This window comes from Thrips palmi, unplaced genomic scaffold (assembly GCF_012932325.1).
Source record: "Thrips palmi isolate BJ-2018 unplaced genomic scaffold, TpBJ-2018v1 HiC_scaffold_10, whole genome shotgun sequence".
NCBI lineage: Eukaryota > Metazoa > Arthropoda > Insecta > Thysanoptera > Thripidae > Thrips > Thrips palmi.
This window is the reverse complement of record NW_023144621.1, coordinates 1,817,499-1,836,031: the sequence shown is the minus strand read 5'-3', so window position 1 is coordinate 1,836,031 and position 18,533 is coordinate 1,817,499. Positions and strand designations below refer to the sequence as shown.

Sequence of the window (18,533 nt, the reverse complement as noted above, 5' to 3'; positions counted from 1 at the left end):
CCTAGGTGGTTTAGAGTGGAATGATGCATATGCTTGCCCTCAACTTTTTCACACTCTCAAACCTGTATGGACTTTTTTCTCTCTTGCTTATAACGTTTTTTTGAGCAAACGTAAAATGAACTTTTTTCTCTTTAACTATGCACAATTTTGATCAATATAAAGATAAAATTGTCAATAGATCATGTAGAAATTGAAAAGTACATTTCAAATGACAAAAAGGTTTCATGGACTATATACGTTATACAATGAACAAAATAGTGCATGGCTTAAGAGAAAATAGTACGTATTACGTTTGCACAAAAAACTTCATGGCAAGGAGAAAGTCAATAGAAGACTGAGAGTGCAGCTTCGGAAATCGAATCTTCGTCGAGAGTTGCAAGTTGACGTTTAAGTGCGATAAATGCAGAGTCAATCATAATTGCTGAAAATCAAGAAGATAAAATTGTGTGTGAAATTGTTTATTTTCGTAGCCAAGAAGGCACAGACGCCTGAAGTTAATTACACACATAATTGAATTTTAACTCAAATAAATTTATTTCTAGATTGACGAAGTTTCACAATTCTCTTGTTAACATAAATAGGGGAGCAGCTGACCCATAAGTCACTAGCACTAAGGCTGTCGGAGACTTCTACAGAAAAGGCACTAAAATTTTAGTAGTCCAAAAACAAAAACCATGAATATATTTACTTGATACCTCGATCTTCGAGATTCAAATAGGAGTAATTTTAACAAATCCAAGTGAGAAGTGCCATTTAGGCTCGTACACTATGAACTGTTCAATGACTCTGAGATTCGTCACTACTGCATGGTTCATAAAAAAAAAGTGTGGAGATAAAAAAGAAACAAGTAGGGGTATTCGATAGTGCACCAGCTTCCTCAAGAGCAGAGCAACAGCAGATTGGATCACACGGTAGAAATAAAGCTATAGCAAGTCGCATCAAAAATTAAAAAAATTATTTTGGCCAAAATGCACTGACGTATTGAGGAGCATGAGCCATCAAAGAATGAAACAAAGAATAAATGCACCCGATCCTTGAGTGCACTTGAAAGAAAATGGCTTGCAAGTCGGTGGACGTTCAAAGGCAAACGACCAAAGTTCCCGAAGTCAGGAGGTGCGAGGCCTCACATCAGAGCCGAAGCCTTTCGTGCCACACGACCGAGTCGTCGTTGCACACGTCGCAGTCTTGGCGGGCGTCGTGGGTGAAGAAGCCCAGGTGCACGGCGTCTTTGAACGCGGCGTGGCAGCCGGCCTTGCAGTGCCTGCACTTGCCCTGGGCGCCGTGGAAGGCGCACGCGCTGTAGTTGACGGTGACGTGCAGGCCCGGGTGGCGGCGCAGCAGGTCCTTGAGCCGCCGCATCTCCGCCTTGTCGTGCAGCAGCCCGCCGTGCTTGCACTCCGCCACGGCCAGCCACCACACGTGCAGGCGCGTAAGCCTGGGCGCCACGGCGTGCCGGATGCCGCGCAGGAAGCCGTCCGACACGTCCTGCAGGCGGAGGTCCTTGAGGGCGCCCAGGCCCGGCAGCACGCCCACCAGCCCCGCCGGCAGCTGGTCCTTGTTGACGCACAGCGCCAGGCGCTCCACCCGTGAGCACCTGCACATCACACCACAAGCATCAATTTTTCCACTGCAAATTGGATGTAAAGACTTCGCGCCAAAATATGGCGAGATATAAAAGTCTCGCCAAGTTTTGGTCAGACCTGAAAGTCTCGCCAAAATTTGATCAGACAGAAAAGTCTCGCCAAAATTTGGTCAGACATAAAAGTTTCGCCACAAAACGGTCAGGCACAAAAGTCTCACCACAAAATGGCGAGACTTGACCGCCACCTAAAGGCCGTAATGTGCCGGACGGTTACGGCCTTAAGGCCATGGTCACACACAAAAGTCTCGCCATTTTGTGGTGAGACTTTTGTGCCTGACCGTTTTGTGGCGAAACTTTTATGTCTGACCAAATTTTGGCGAGACTTTTATGTCTCGCCTCTGGAGTGGGGAGAAGTCTGACCTCTGGATTTGTAGTGTATTTATTTATTAAAACTCTTCAATAAGTACAAACAATACTTTGTGGTAACAAATTAGCGTCAGTATTCAGTTCAGAATTCAGTATGCATCTACAGGGGCGTACGAATGTGATGAATACTTGCAAGACCCGCCTTTTTACCCGCAGGGTATAGATCTAAAGAAGCAAACTGGTCAAGTATGGTTCAGTGGGAGTGTATTTGCAACTAGGCCCCTGTATTCACTTGAATACATCAGTTTAATGGTTTCAATACTGACATTGATGCCTATCTCTCGCAAGTGTGAGACATGGTTTGTCCCACACTGCCACGTGAAACACACGATAAATCAGGGCTCCGCAATAGAATATCGGTCAATCCCCAGGAGATGGCACGGGGTTCACGTTACACTAACAACCCAGGAACGTGACATCACGTTGAAATGAATGTAACATCACGTTCCTTTGAGTATTGTGTCACATTCGTTTGGACGTGAATCAGCCATAAATTAGCGTATTCACGTTGAAACGAACTTGACACAATGCTCAAAGCAACGTGACACTTTGTCACATTCGTTTTAACGTGACGTCCAGTTCCTGGAATAAGTGTGTACTTCCCGGGAGAGACTTTGGCTCACGCTAAACATGGTGACCCGATCCCACACTTATTTGCTGTGCACCCTCCCTTCACACTAAATGTTTTGGTGCAAATTTTGTACGAGACATCACAGTTTATAGTGCACACGAACTTTTCGTACAAATTTGTACAAATTTTTTGTACAATTTTGTACAAAAATGGCAAAAAATGAGCCGCTTTTCGTACGAAAAATGTACGAAAATTTCGTGTGCACAAAAAAAGGTGATGTCTCGTACAAAATAGTAAGTAACATTAAGTGTGTTACTCCACACTCAATGAACACTGGTAAAACAAAGCGTAGTATTACCCTCTGTTTTAAAGCGTTATCAGTTTACGTTTGAACTCAAGCGTTACAGGCTCTCCCTCCAAGATTGCGCCTATCTACATGCATGGGGGAATTTCCAGAGTATGCTTCGTTTCAAGCGTAACGTCCTCAAGCGTAACTCTATGCTTGACTCAAGCACAGAGTTTCGCTTTAGTTTTACCAGTGTGTTACTTCACACCCGACGAAGGCTTACCCGGACGACGCGAGCGCCTTGACGAGCGCCGGCACCACGAGCCCGTCGTTGCGGCCCTCGTTCTCGATGTAGCACAGCGCCATGAGCTCCTCCATGTCGGAGCTGCACCCCCGGATGACGCACTTGGCGGAGTAGGCCGACGGCGGCGGGCTGCGGCTCGGCGGCTTGGTCCCCTTGGGGCCCGGCTCCCTCCTGGTGTAGCGGTACGTCTTGATCTTCAGGGTCGTCAGCGTCGTCGCGGAACGGAGCAGCTCTTCCCCGTCCGCCAGCGCCTACGGATGGGGCGTCATCGACATCATCATCATCCATCATAAATGAATTCCCATTAATTACCGCGCAATTACCACACTGAAAAACCAAACGTGGTCTAGACCGCACCAACTGGTGTGGTCAAATGGATGCCATTTTGACCACACCAGCTGGTGTGGTCTAGACCACGTTTGGTCCGTTTGGTGTGGTCTAGACCACACCAAACATGGCCAAACGTGGTCTAGACCGCACCATAGTCGTCAAACGTGGTCTAGACCACACCAACTGATGTGGTCAAAATGGCATCTATCTGACCACACCAGTGGTGCGGTCTGGACCACGTTTGGTTTTTCAGTGCACACACTGAAAGTGATCCAGGAAGCGGAAGAAGGGAATAACTTGACTTATCCCCAAATTGAGTTTGTATTTTAATATTGTGCCTTAGAATGGTTTCCATCACTACACCAAATTATTTGACTGAATTCCAAGCAGTTTAGGAGAAAATCCACATGGAAAAAGGGTATAACTCAACACGGTTAGCGCGACTCCTTGAAAAACAAGGACGGTTTTTGAAAAACAAGGGAATATGGAACACTTCAAGGAAGTTCCTTGGAAGTGTGCTCCCATTCCAAGGAGGCTCCCTTGTTTTCCAAGGCCAGTTCCTTGTTTTCTTGGACTCCAGACAAATTCCAAGGGGCCGCCTTGTTTTTGGGGTGCACTTCCAAGGATACGCCTTGGTTGGTCTTTGCCGATTCAAGGAACCGCCTTGTTTGTCCGCAAACGCTCGAGTTACGTCGTCGAGCACGTCATGAGGTCCCCGATGACGTCCCCCTGGGGTTCACCATGACGACCCCCATGTTTCACTGTGCCGTTGAGGCGGCCGGGTCTCACAGTGGCCAACGCCGAAGTCCGTTTTCTTCTCCAGTACTTTCGGAGATACGAGGACGTACCACGAGGCCGCCGTCCAGGCGGAGGAGGAAGTGGTGATTTTTTCGAGGCCAAAGTAGCTCTGGCCACGAGCCTATTTGGTGTCCGGGACTTTTGACTTCGGAATCGGGTTAGGGGGGTGCCGGCCCACCTCGAAACCAAATTTGGTCAAATTCCGGCCAGCCGTTTGTCCAGGATGGCGTCAAACATCATCCAATCAGCAAAAGAAGTCCAAAAATCCAGCTGTTTGACGCCATCCTGGACAAACGGCTGGCCGGAATTTGACCAAATTTGGTTTCGAGGTGGGCCGGCACCCCCCTAATCCGATTCCGAAGTCAAAAGTCCCGGACACCAAATAGGCTCGTGGCCAGAGCTACTTTGGCCTCGAAAAAATCACCACTTCCTCCTCCGCCTGGACGGCGGCCTCGTGGTACGTCCTCGTATCTCCGAAAGTACTGGACGTAGAAGAAAACGGACTTCGGCGTTGGCCACTGTGAGACCCGGCCGCCTCAACGGCACAGTGAAACATGGGGGTCGTCATGGTGAACCCCAGGGGGACGTCATCGGGGACCTCATGACGTGCTCGACGACGTAACTCGAGCGTTTGCGGACAAACAAGGCGGTTCCTTGAATCGGCAAAGACCAACCAAGGCGTATCCTTGGAAGTGCACCCCAAAAACAAGGCGGCCCCTTGGAATTTGTCTGGAGTCCAAGAAAACAAGGAACTGGCCTTGGAAAACAAGGGAGCCTCCTTGGAATGGGAGCACACTTCCAAGGAACTTCCTTGAAGTGTTCCATATTTCCTTGTTTTTCAAAAACCGTCCTTGTTTTTCAAGGAGTCGCGCTAACCGTGAACTTAACCCCTTTTACGATCTAAATTTCATTGGAAAATGGAGATAACTCAACGGAAGTCCACATGAAAATCAACTCAACTTAGCCCCCCCTTAATTTTAAATTTCAATTTGGAAAAACTACGATTTTAAGAAATCCTAGGAGTCACGAAGTCAATATAGTTATTGTGTAGGAGTGTGGAGAAAGGAAAAAAGTTGTGTAAAAGGGATAGGGGGTGGTTAAGGTACGAATGGCAAGGGTACCAATGTGGTCGATGTGCCACCCGTCAAAATTTAAACTTGGCAACAAAAAGAAATCAAAATGCCATAAAATTCGAAAAATTCCAATGCTAATGTATTCCACACTGGAACATCTTTGAAGTCAATCATTATTAAAATGTTCGTGGGGGAAAGGAGGCAGTAAATTAAATTTCACGGGTCGGCAACAATCTTCTCGGCAACTGCGCCCTTGCGAAAATAGCGAAGCCGAAAACACGAGTAGTCGCGCATTAAAACTGCCCCGCCATTGTTGCTGACGTTGAATTGTTTGGCTTGTTTCAAAAGGCGGTTCTCTAGTCATGTTTTCTTCAATTCTGTGAAATAGTTCTCATTCACAACGTAATAACACCACGACGGTTGGTTTGACAAACTTTATAAACTCAGTAGGGATGGTTTCGAATCGCAGGTGAGTCTTGTTCGAGGAACATGAGCACTGAAAGTCGCGAGGTGGAGCGATGTGGTCATCGTGCTAACTGAATGAAAAGAAACATCAAACAAAAACTAGAGCTAAGACAGAGCTAAGAAATATAATTTTGTTTTATTGATTCAGTAAAGAGTTGATAAATGAAAAAATTGTTCTATTTTTTCAATATTTTTAAATCTTTTCTTCAACATGTGTCCTCAAAATATATTCAGATATAATGTCATAATTTAAACAGATTAATTTTGTGGTAGAAAATACACATTGAAAATGAAACAAACACAAAACTCACAATGAGTGTAGGTTTCCATGTTGGTATGACTGTGTAATAAATTAAAAATTTTCATCAGGCAGTGCCAATGAAAAGACTGCGTCCAAAAAAACCCTCTTGTGCTATTGTTACATCTGTTCTATCACGGTCGCGGAAAATTTTTATTCGAACGTCCTTTTTCAAAGAAGCGACCGTTTTTGGGGTAACCTGTACACAAGCAAAAAGGAGCCATGCTATTGGTTGGGTTTGGCTCGGCTCCCCCCTCTCTCTTCCCTTTTCGTTGACGAGTCGACCTTTGCTATGGAAACAGTGATTTAGACGGCAATTTTCTCAAAATTTATCGCTAAGATTTCAACTATATTCCAGAATTGAAATCACGTCTCAGAATTCTACCAGTCTGCAAAATCTCATCAAAATCGTACGGAGAGGTTTCGACTTGCATAAGGGGCCACACGATCAAATCCCAGCGAGGCTGAATCCTGGGGGATACTATAAGGCTACTTCGTGCCTAAAAAGAGCTAAGTCCAAAAAATACACCAGAGTAACATACACTCTATGCAGACTATTGTTCCACTTGACTTGTCTCCGAATTCCTCTTTGTTTAGGAAATATAAGGTGAGCTGACTCTGTTTTCCATTTCAACGGAAAGCGATAAGTCGCAGAAATCCTCTACGGAGTGCGACCTTACACTTTTTATTTTTTTTTCCAAAATTTTACTTAAGCTTTTTGAAATTATTAACATGTGCAACATTCATTTGTTTTGTTTTAGTTTTCCCTCCTAACAGTTTTTGGTTTCTCCTGGAAAATGGCCAAAATTGAGTTATCCCCTTCTTCCGCTTCCTGGATCAAGTGTTCGTTTGATTTTTAACACGCCCTCATAGAATTTCAAGCATGCCAACATATTCGTGCAACTCCTTAATACGCAGAATCGCTCGGATTCATGTGAAATGGCCTTCACTTTGGTACCAAAAGCACGTGTGCGCAAAGATGTGACACACCACGTACAAGAATAGAACAAAGAAATCAATTGTGCAATAAAACTGCACTCTAAATGTTTAGGTTGAATTTTGCACGCGCAACTTGTACGATTTGGTGCATACATGGAATTTGCATAATATTGTGCGTAAAAATGCAAAGTTTTATTTTTTTGGCCACACTGCAAATCTAACTGATCCAGGAAGCGGAAGAAGGGGATAACTCAATTTTGATCATTTTTCAGGAGAAACAAAAAACTGTTAGCAGGGAAAACTAAAACAAAACAAATGAATGTTGCACATGTTAATAATTTCAAAAAGCATTAGTAAAATTTTGGAAAAAAAATCAAAAGTGTAAGGTCACTCCGTAGAGGATTTCTGCGACTTATCACTTTCCGTTGAAATGGAAAACAGAGTCAGCTCACCTTATATTTCCTAAACAAAGAGGAGACAAGTCAAGTGGAACAATAGTCTGCATAAAGTGTATGTTACTCTGGTGTATTTTTTGGACTTAGCTCTTTTTTCCAAATTGAAATTTAAAATTTAGGGGGGTTAAGTTGAGTTGATTCTTTTTACACTAGATTCATAAAAACACAAGTTAAGTTATATCCTTTTGCCAATTTGTCAAACGGACTTATGTAGACTAAGGTTGAGTTATCTCCATTTTCCAATGAAATTTAGACTGTAAAAGGGGTTAAGTTGAGTTATACCCTTTTTCCAAGTGGATTTTCTCCTAAACTGCTTGGAATTCAGTCAAATAATTTGGTGTAATGATGTAAACCATTCTAAGGCACAATAATAAAATAAAAACTCAATTTGGGGATAAGTCAAGTTATTCCCTTCTTCCGCTTCCTGGATCAATGTTACTTAGTACACATTAGTTGTGTGCAAGTAACACTTACAAGCTACTGGAAAAGTACACAGTTTACAAAGAACGCTGCAAGTACACAATAAAACCTGTGAACATTTGGAGATACGCGTCAGCTGCGTTGAGTGTGTACTGGCAAGCATGCATTGTAATGTGTACCTGCCCAGCCAGCGTTGGTAATGTGTCAACTTGCAAGTCGATGGGTAAGTGTGTCTTAGTAACAGTTAGGTTTTGTCGCAATTAGAGCACAATGGCATGGAAAAACGTCACAGGTTTAAAAGAACGCAGCACCACGTAAAAAATAAATATACCTTAACATTTCGCGAGATACCGCACTGCAAGTTCGAGTGTGGGACAGGCATGCACTAGATAACATGGGACAAACTGTCCCACGCCTGTAAGCGTGGGACAAACTGTGTCCCACACTTGCAAGCGTGGGACAAACCGTGTCCCCTGTTTGTAAGCGTGGGACATTTTGTCCCGCGTTACACTGTGGCAAAAAGCTACAGAAAATTCTGTAAACAGCTTGTGGTAATTCTCCGTAGGCCCCTTATCAATATTCTCCGTAGGCTCTTACAGTATTTTCTGTAGGACCGCACAGTATTCTCCGTAGGACCGCACAGTGATCTCCGTAGGACTATACAGTCTTCGAGGTCCCACGGAGAAGACTGTGCGGATTTTCAGAGAATACTGTCGGCCCTACGGAGAATACTGTAAGAGCCTACGGAGAATATTGATAAGAGGGCTACGGAGAATCCTGGCAAAAAAATTAACAGGATTTTCCGTACCTTTTTGCCACAGTGTATCTACACTCTCAGACTCGTATTGACTTTTTATCTCTTGCCATAAACGTTTTTGTGCAAACGTTTTCTCTTTAGCTATGCACTATTTTGTTCATTGTATAGTGTATAAGTCCATTAAACCAGACTTTTTGCCATTTGCAATGTACTTTTCAATTTCTACATGTTCTACTGACAATTTTATCTTCATAACGATCAAAATTGTGCATAGTTAAGGAGAAAATAGTGCATTTTACGTTTGCTTAAACAACGCTGTGAGCAAGAGAGAAAAAAGTCCATATAGGTCTGAGAGTGTAGTGCATGCCTGTCCCACACTCAGATTTGCAGTGCGGTTGGCATCCCTACCTGTGGCGAGGGGCGGTGCACCACCAGGGTGAGCTTGGTGAGCGCGGGGCATGCCCGCAGCAGGTCCACGCCCTCCGTCAGCGGCACGCACAGCTTCTGGAGGCTGGCCATCGAGACGAGGGCCTCCATCGCCGGCAAGCTGAGGTCGATCATGCCGCCCAGGGCCACCTTCTCGAGCGTTGGGCCGTGCAGCCGCAGCAGCCCCTGCAGGAACGCGTCCTCCTGCCGACATGACATGGCACTGTTAAAAATGGTTGTTTTAAGACAACAACACAATTACCAACCTCGACAACGCTATTGTTTATAAACACACTGTAAAAAATGCCGTACTTTTGTACGGAAATGGCACAGAAAAATATAGTACGGAGGTACGGAGAAAAGTACGGAACGTTCCGTACTTGCTCCATATGAACACATGTAAATGGGTACGGAAAAAAAGTACGGAACGTTCCGTAGTTGACAAGTACGGACGTTCCAGGCAAATTATTGACCAGACATGTCCTTGTTCGAGAAGTTAAAGAATTTGGAGGGGTAAACATTTAATGAAATGACATTTTTTTTTGTTAAAATACGAAAAAATTCTAACAGCTGCGAGCTGTTACGAAAACTTGCGTATTTCTTTAGGGACCTATGAAATAATGTTGCAATCTAACGGGTTACGTCGTCGACAAAACCAATAATGAACGTGTAACGGAATCAATTGTAAAACGACGATAACTGAATTTTTTTAATATACGAGACTTTTATAAAGCATGACATACGGCTTAAGTCATCACTCATTAATTTAAAAAATTTCGGGATCCCAATTGATGCATAATGAAACGGGTCGGACTTCTGAATGCAGTTATCCGATTTTTCATGTTTGTCTCACCTGGCTGACACTATAGATCAGGGATTTGAGCGATGGCTTCGGACATGGACTCGGGACTTGGAGAAGCTTTGTTCCGGCCCTCAGCGGCATTGTCATACCCCGCCAAAACATGAAGGCGACACTCAACTCCTCTAACCCATCAATGGTAAAAACTATTGATAGGAGATCTCCCATCTCCCTCTGAAACAGAACCACAACAATGAAAGGCATAAAACTTCATGGCGAGACTAAATGGCACATTGAATCTTCGGTGCCCTTGCTCCTACTTATACCACACGACGTACAAGCACCTTTTCACAGTACGTACACTCCTTGCATCCAGACAACTTCTACAACTGAATTTGGTACTTTACCGACATCATCATTCAGAAGAAGCAGAAAATTTAGCCACAAAACCAAGCATTTTTAGCGTAAAGGCTGCATTAGATCGGAAACAAACCCTCCTACTTCAGGTGACGCGAACGATAGTCGATGTTCTAGTCCATAATATGAGCTTGTTTAGGAATTGCGGAATAACTTATGACATCGCTCAGGTGGCAATGTTTCTTTGGTGGCAAACCTAGGCAGACACTGATCTAAATTTGAGTAAGGTCTCCCTTTCAGCAAAGACGAGCGGAAAACGGGCAGTAGCGTGGCCGTACCCTCTGCTCATCCGCCCAGATTCATCTCGTCTAAAAGTGAGGAAGACTACACTGCAAACCTAACTGTCAACTAAGTACACACTTACAAACGCATGCCCGCAAGTACACACTTACAAATGCATGCTTGCAAGTACACACTTACAAACGCATGCTTGACGCATGGAGTTATACGGCGTCAAGCATGCGTTTGTAAGTGTGTACTTGCAAGCATGCATTTGTAAGTGTGTACTTAGTAGACAGTTAGGTTTGCAGTGTAACAGGCCATGCTCCATTTCCAGAGTAATGTTTCCAAGCAAGCCTTTTAGTTAGACTCAAGAGAACAGTTACGCTTTTGATGTACATTGATAATTTGAACCGGAGAGTCCTTCGTAGTCGCGTTTGTCGCGGGAATAAAAGGGACCAGGCTCCTTACTATTACTCTGCGAATCCAGTGGCAAGCCGTTTTGAGCAACAAAAACCGGCGAACCTTGTCCTGAAATCTTCATTACCTTGCCGTTAACGCTTCCGCCACCTGCAATGCCAAATTTTAGCAGGCTGGGAAGAATATCGGCCAGGCTCTCCAATTATTGCCTTAAACAAATGGCTTGCACATGGCCGATTTCACCAGGGCAGCAGTGAAACAAAAGACAGTTGGTCCACAACAATAACAGACGACAAACGTGCACAAAATAGCCTCTTTAACGGTCATTTGTGCGCGTTTGTCGTCTGTTTGTTGTGGACCGACTGTCTTTTGTTTCACTGCTGCCGCCTCTGGTGAAATTGGCCATTAAGCTGCGGGGACTTGCTACCGACATTTCCGGGCCTTGCTAAATGCTTGCCTCATAGCCGGTGACATCGGGGTTGAGTCGGCACTCGAGGGTCAGGCTCTTGAGGCCACCGAGGTCGGCCTGCCTCTGGAGCACCAGGACAGCCTCCTCCACGTAGTCGTCCGGCGACAGGCACAGCTCCTCGGCGGCACAGGACGTCTTGGCGGCCAGGCGGGCCAGCGCCCGCAGCGACGCCCGGGCCGCCACGGAGAGCGAGCGCGCGCACGGGGCGAGCTCCAGAGCGACCCGCAGGGCCCTGGCCGCGGACCTGTGGAGGCAAGCGAACGTCATTTAGCGGCCCAAGCTTTCCAAGGACACGGCAGACAAAATCTCATTTTACACTTGAACAAATTTGCCTTAATCCAACGACCTGTAGGTGCTGCAAACTGAAGTGTGGACATGGTTCGGTTCACTCTCAGCAGGTTATTGACTTTTTGATCATTTTGACAGTACTTACGCAAGTAATTTGAGCAACCATAAAGTGTACTTTTCCCTTTTGAAAGAACTACTTAGGAAATATTAAATAATGTACTGAGGATTTTGTTTTGTACACGATTTTACAAAGGAAATTAGTCATGCTTACTCAGAAAATACTTCGTACTGTTTAAACGAATACGTGATTAATGAGGAAAAAGTCAGTAACGTGCTGAGAGTGATGACACTCCAAAAAAAGAAAACCTGACGGTCAACGCTTATTATCGCCTTCTTGACAGGCATGCTGTAAAAGTGTACGTCAGGCTGGCACTAATGAAATATCAAGCACGTACACTCTTCAGTTTGCTCAGTATTCAGTATTTGACCATTCCACCAAACACTCCAGGCACGAATCTTCGAAATTGACGAGATTTCGTTAATTCTTTAGAAACTTGGTCATTCACGAAGAAAATCGGTTAATTCGAAGAGGCACTCTAAGCCGTTTACTGACTTTTTCTCATTAGCAGACGTATTTCTGTAGGGGGGAGGCTCGCCAGTAACACTAAAATTTTGGTTAAATTTAAAAACATATATTTTTTTTCCTGATTGTTTTGAAGGAATGAGGGGTTTTCCAATGGAAAGATCACACTTTTAAGAACATTTTGTAAAAAAAGTTATTTATTTTGGGCCACTTTAACCAGGTTCTGAAGGCATATCAAAAATACCTTGCAAAAAGACATAAATTCACTGCGCGCAAGGTTTTGAAGCTATCCGGCAACTTTTTCCAAATCCGTTTGTTTCCCCTGAAACTAGACACTTGGCTTTATAGATTGAACCTCTGGGTTTTACATATCTGGTTTCTAACTATTGTTATTTTACATTTCACAAAAATATTTAAAAGTATACAAAATTTGAGCTTTTAAAAGTTGATAAAAACCACTTGCAGTTGTTCAATTTGGAAACTAGAGGTTCAATTTATGGATCTTGTTTAGGTGGAACACCAGAAAAAATTTCAAGTCAATACGTGAAATGGTTTGGCCTAAATCGTGCGCGCAAGGCCCAAAATATCGCAATTGAGTAAAATGGCTCTAAAGTTTGAACGGTCTAACCTAACCTGTGGAAAATAGTTTACAAAATGTTGTCCTCTGACCGAACGGTTTCGAAATTCGAAACCAATCAGCCACATAATTAAAGGGCTTGATGCAAAGAATTCAAAAATCTCAAAACCGAAAATCTGTTTTTTTGACGGAAAATGACGAGCCTCCCCCCTTCTGTAAACAACCATAATACTTAGTATTTAGTTCTTAAAAACTTAAAAATTTCTTTGTAATTTACCAAGAAAACAGAAATATCAGTACAGTAATTAGCAATTGTTAAGTTATATTGACAAAAAATTGTAAGTATTATGGTTGCTTACAGAAATGCGTCTGCTACTCTGCTAATGAGAAATAGTCAGTAATGGGCTGAGAGTGGGTTTTTTGAACAACCACTAACATTAATGGTAAATTAATGAGGATTTTTTCGTAAGTTACTGTAACCTGCGGTCAATACGAGACAAATTTGGGTGAACTTTAATCTAAATCTCCCCCCCCATGAACAATTTTGATCATTATAAAGATAAAAATTGTCATTGGATCATGTAGAAATTGAAAAGTACATTTCAAATGACAAAAAGTCAGGTTTCATGGACTAGAAACGTTATACAATGAACAAAATAGTGCATGGCTGAAAATAGTGCGTATTACGTTTGCCTATAAAACTTTATGGCAAGAGATAAAATGTCAATACGAGACTGAGAGTGCGTATTTTTAGCAGTGCCCAACACGACGCTGCCCTCGTTTCATACAGAGAGGACGGGTTTCATACCTGGACGAGTCGTCGAGGGCGCGGTGTTGCCACACCTGCGGGTGCGTGGACAGGGCCTTGAGGCGGCGGCACGCCTGGCGGCAGCGCACCACGTCGAACACGTCCACGAACCGCAGCACCTGCACGAGGACGGCGTCCGGGAGGCGCAGAAGCTCCGCATCCTGCACATCGGCCCCGCCACACTGTAGAAGATTGTGCATAGTTCAAGTACGTTTGCTCAAAAAACGTAATAAGCAAGAGAGAAAAAAGTCCATACAGGTCTGATGGTGTTGGGTAATCACAGTTTTGCACCTTCCACACATTTGTAGTGTGTACAACACTTGTGCACATGAACACGTGTACGCAAGGACAGTGTTACCGACATATCTTGCCTTATTCAAAACGGTGACACTTTGAGGTACCGCCGAAATCCGGCAATTGACTAAGAACTAGTCCCCTTGATTTGTTCAAAATTCATTGCCAAATCGCGGCAAAACTCCAAAGTGTCGCCAAAGTTTGTGTAGCGCCGTCTTGAGCGCCGTTAGGAGGGCAAGATTTTTCCGCATGGCCGTTAGTTCGCGACTTCATTGTATCGCCAAAAAACGGTATTATTATAGAGAATTATAGGTGTTATTTTAAGCATTATATTTAAATAATTGAGTCGGTGTTCGTGGTTTTCTCTCGGGTTTTCTTCACAAACAAAATTTTTCAAAACGCGTAAGTGACTTTAAAACGAGAAGAATGGGAAAAATACAATCGGAAACTAGGGTTTTGGCTCGCGCTTCTGAACAAAAAAAAAAAAAAACAACCGCACACGCTGAAGAGCTTCAGCACCCTGTCATCTGTTTTAGCGCTATTGTGTCACTCTTACTTTTCATATAGAAATAGCTGAACTTCCGTAAGCTAAAATTTTACAAAACTCTGTCGTTTTAAAGCTAAAACTGCACTACATAAACGACTTTAGGCGGTATTATGGATTACAATATTATAGGTGTATTATCCTTCTTTTATTGGGCTGTGTACGAAGTCAGTGGCCTTCGGGCATAAGGGCGTAAGTCTCATGGGAAACCCATTGAAAATAGGTTGTTCTGTCTGATGACCACTCAAGTATTATTGGAGTCAGCCCCCCTTTGTCTGCACTCTCAGACTGTGATTGACTTTAAGTCCTTTGTTAAAGAGTATTTTACACAGCAATAAAAAGTACTATTTCCTCAATATCTATGTAAGATTTTGTTCGTTATATTGACTTGAAGACAATTTAGTCTTTATAGTGAACAATGTTGTACATGGTTACAAAGGAAGGAAATACTACACAGTATTGCTGCTTAAAAGACTACGGAAGCAAAGGACCAAAAAGTCAATAATGGAGAGAAAAAAGTCAATACGAGTCTGAGTGTGTGGAATGCACCGAGATTCGTAACTTGATCGTGGCTCTCGCCAAGACGAATGAGACATTTATACATAACGAATGTGACATTTTTCACATTAGAAAACGAACGTCACATGCGTTGATTTGCCATTTAAGACAATCAAGAGTGTTACACTGCCATACCTGGAGAGGGCAGCGACTTCGATCCTCGCCCGTCCGTAGGCACGAAGGGCACGACGTGTGCCCACTGGGAAGGACGCTGGGCCGGAGCTCCTCAGCCTCAAACCCCTCCAGGCAATGCTCGCAGTTGCCGGGCATCATGTCTCGCCTCACTGCTCACCGTCAGCACCAACCGCAGCACCTGCGAAACATGTGGAAATGCAGTCATTTATTTCGAGATAATTTACAATTCATTGCGATATAACAGAGACGGCGATTCCCACGATTTATCGCACGCTGGAGTGCAATAGTTTAGTTATTGCATGTTGTTGCAATAACCGATTTGTCCGATGAAAGAGCGTTTCTTTTTTGCTATAACTTTTGAATGGATTTTCGTTTAGACTATCGCAATAATGTGTTACTTTATCTCAAAATTTGGCTGTTTTCTATGGCATACTTTTAGAAGTCAGTGTTCTAAGAACATTGTGATAAGTTGTTCGGTTGCATAATATGCATAGTGCACTCTCAGACTGATATTGACTTTTTATCTTTAGTGAAAGAGTATTACACAGCAATAAAAAGTACTATTTGCTCAATATATATGAAAGATTTTGTTCGTTATATTGACTTAAAGTCAGTTTGCTGTAGACAAAGAGTCAGTACGAAATTGACTGAAAAATAGTCAATTGATGACAATTTAGTCTTTAAAGTGAACAATATTGTAAATGGGTACAAAGGAAATACTGAATATTATTGCTGCTTAAAAAACTAGGTAAGCAAAGGATAAAAGGAAAAAGTCAATACTAGTCTGAGAGAGTGGTTATTGCAGTTTGTATGACAGTGTGAGTCTACAGTGTTACGCAGAGCAGACGGCAGGAAGAGAGGGAGCTTTCCATGCTGATTCTAACAGACGTTTTGGCTTTAAACTGATGAACTGAACGGTTGACGGCTGTAGCCATAGCGTGAAACCAAGATACCATGTACCCCACTAGTAAAACTAAAGCGCATTTCTATGCTTGAGTCGAGCATAAAGTTACGCTTGAAGACGTTACGCTTGAAATGAAGCATACTCTGGAAATTCCCCCATGCATTTAGATAGGGGGAATCTTGGAGGAAGAGCCTGTTGCGCTTGATTTCAAGCGTAAACTGAATACGCTTGAAAACAGAGGGTAATACTACGCTTAAGTTTTACCAGTGCCTACCCTCAGATACAACCTTAATACGGCCGTAGAATCGGCACCGTGTAATATTTGAATTCAAATTTTACACGGGTGCTCAAGGGCGCTGCCGTGCAAAGGGAGAAAAAGGCCAATATGTGCAGACCTTGACTAGTAGTCGTAGCGTAACGCTCAACCCTCAGTTGGTATCGGATGAGCGAACCCACATCCAATTCTACTCCTTCCACTGTCAATTTAAGTGAGCGCCAGATCCACGCTTCGTAGCGTGGACCCTCAAAACCTTACGAACCGCGATGTGTCAATAGGGTACTTTCGTAGATCCTGAACCGGAAGCAAGCAGACGCCATATTGGCCGGAAACTTACCTCTCTTCGGATCTAAAACTATAGCCCAGGTGTACAAATTCTGCTCGCGGAACACTTATGCACTGCATATAATTAACAAACGACTGTTTATGTTCAAGTAAGGCCGATACGTTTTACTATTGCCTCTTTCTCATGTCAAGTTTTGGTCTACTTCTGCCAACGTGGCGGCTGTGTGCTTCCGGTTCAGGATCTACGAAAGTACCCTATACCCTGGAGTACCCTCGCATAGCGAAGCACGATACGATAACACTGATGAATTGGGATGCAGCCGAGGCTACCGAAGCACACTGTGGCAAAAAGGTACGGAAAATTCTGTTAATTTTTTTGCCAGGATTCTCCGTAGCCCTCTTATCAATATTCTCCGTAGGCTCTTACAGCATTCTCCGTAGGGCCGTACAGTATTCTCTGTAAGTCCGCACAGTCTTCTCCGTAGGACCTGGAAGACTGTATAGTCCTACGGAGATCACTGTAAGGTCCTACGGAGAAGACTGTGCTGTCCTACGGAAAATACTGTAAGAGCCTACGGAGAATATTGATAAGGGGGCTACGGAGAATTACCACAAGCTGTTTACAGAATTTTCCGTAGCTTTTTGCCACAGTGCACCTCAGACGACCATATCACCCAGTCGTATCAACGATGCTATTACCCCCTCAGCGGAGCGCGTTATTAGAACGCGTACACTTGTCTTGTGTGGTACTCCGTTAATCCTGCGACTCCTGACAAACCACTCCTGCAAGCGCATGCGCAGACCTTTCCCTACCACACTGGTAAAACTAAAGACGCTGTCTATGTGGGAAAGACAGGGTTTTCGACATAGGTTGTCCAAATCAAACCAAACTTCGTTTTTGGGTTCTCCTTGACCCAAAGACATGTCAAAAGAATTTTGAAATTTTTTCGACAAAATTTGTCGAAATAGGAATTTTTTTTTACTTTACTCAAAAGACGCGGCAATTGATTTTGAAAAAAAAAAAAATTTTCAAAGGTCAACTAAGGAGGAACATTTTGAGTTGTGTCCCATGTCCTGGTCTTGCTTAGTTTAATTGATACCCACCGTTTTACGTTACGTGTTTTTCTCATTTTTACGTAAAAAATAAAAAAATGCCCCTTTGCGGGTCAATTTGATTATAACTAGAGTCAAACTGAAGATATTTTATCTTTGTGAACCTCCTTCCATGCCTAACACACTATCTGGTTCCCTAAATAAACACAGTGTGTCCCAAAATACTATAACGGATCATTTAACATTACACTTTGGAATAACGAGCACCGTGTCCATTGCTGGAGCAGTAGAGCAGCCCAACTATTTGTCACTGAAACAAGATTATTATTTTTTATCCACTAGTGAAGATTCAAAATTAAAACGATTTATCCTGGTGTCCGGGACTTCTGACTTTGGATTAGGGTTCAGGGGGTCTTCGCCTGTCCTGAGCCCGAGTTTGGCCTCGATGAGGCCAACAGACTGCCCAGGACGGCGATTATTGGTTGTTTGGCGGCAGGTAAACATTACAGGTTTTGACGGTTGACGCCGTCCTGGTCAAACCATGAGACCTATCGAGACCAACTTCCGGCTATGGGTAGCTGAAGATTCCCTGAACCTGAATCCGAAGTCAGAAGTCCCGGACACCCGATAGAACGGCGGCCAGAGCTACTTTGGGCTCCAAAAAATCACCACTTCCTCCTCTGCCTGGACGGCGACCTCGTGGTACGTCCTCGTATCTCCCAAACTACTGGTCGCAGGACAAAACGGACTTCGGCACCGGATTGGGTAGGTCC

The 18,533-nt window shown here is 43.7% G+C and overlaps 1 protein-coding gene across 14 annotated transcripts; it reads right to left on the bottom strand.

Moving 5' to 3' along the window:
• Positions 1–442: 442 nt before the first annotated feature.
• Positions 443–17,543, bottom strand: LOC117654262. 14 transcript variants are annotated; one of them, XM_034400675.1, is made up of 8 exons: positions 17,407–17,543; positions 15,242–15,419; positions 13,711–13,892; positions 11,443–11,698; positions 9,984–10,163; positions 9,113–9,334; positions 3,149–3,420; positions 443–1,594 (listed from the first exon to the last, which is right to left on the bottom strand). In XM_034400675.1, exons 2-8 carry the CDS (start codon positions 15,377–15,379, stop codon positions 1,129–1,131), a joined length of 1,716 nt encoding a protein of 571 aa, XP_034256566.1. In that variant the 5' UTR covers positions 15,380–15,419; positions 17,407–17,543; the 3' UTR covers positions 443–1,128. The 14 variants fall into 14 exon arrangements, with proteins under 14 accessions (XP_034256566.1, XP_034256576.1, XP_034256578.1 ...); XM_034400685.1 differs by having other exon boundaries at positions 17,440–17,522; XM_034400687.1 differs by lacking the exon at positions 17,407–17,543 and adding an exon at positions 17,135–17,155.
• Positions 17,544–18,533: the final 990 nt, after the last annotated feature.

Coding starts and splice junctions, on each gene's coding strand:
- LOC117654262 (XM_034400675.1), bottom strand. CDS start 15,379: ATGATGCCCGGCAACTGCGAGCATTGCCTGGAGGGGTTTGAGGCTGAG. Junction 3,421..9,112: donor TGCACCGCCCCTCGCCACAG/GTAGGGATGCCA, acceptor CCCCATCCGTAG/GCGCTGGCGGACGGGGAAGA. Junction 1,595..3,148: donor AAGGCGCTCGCGTCGTCCGG/GTAAGCCTTCGT, acceptor TGTGATGTGCAG/GTGCTCACGGGTGGAGCGCC.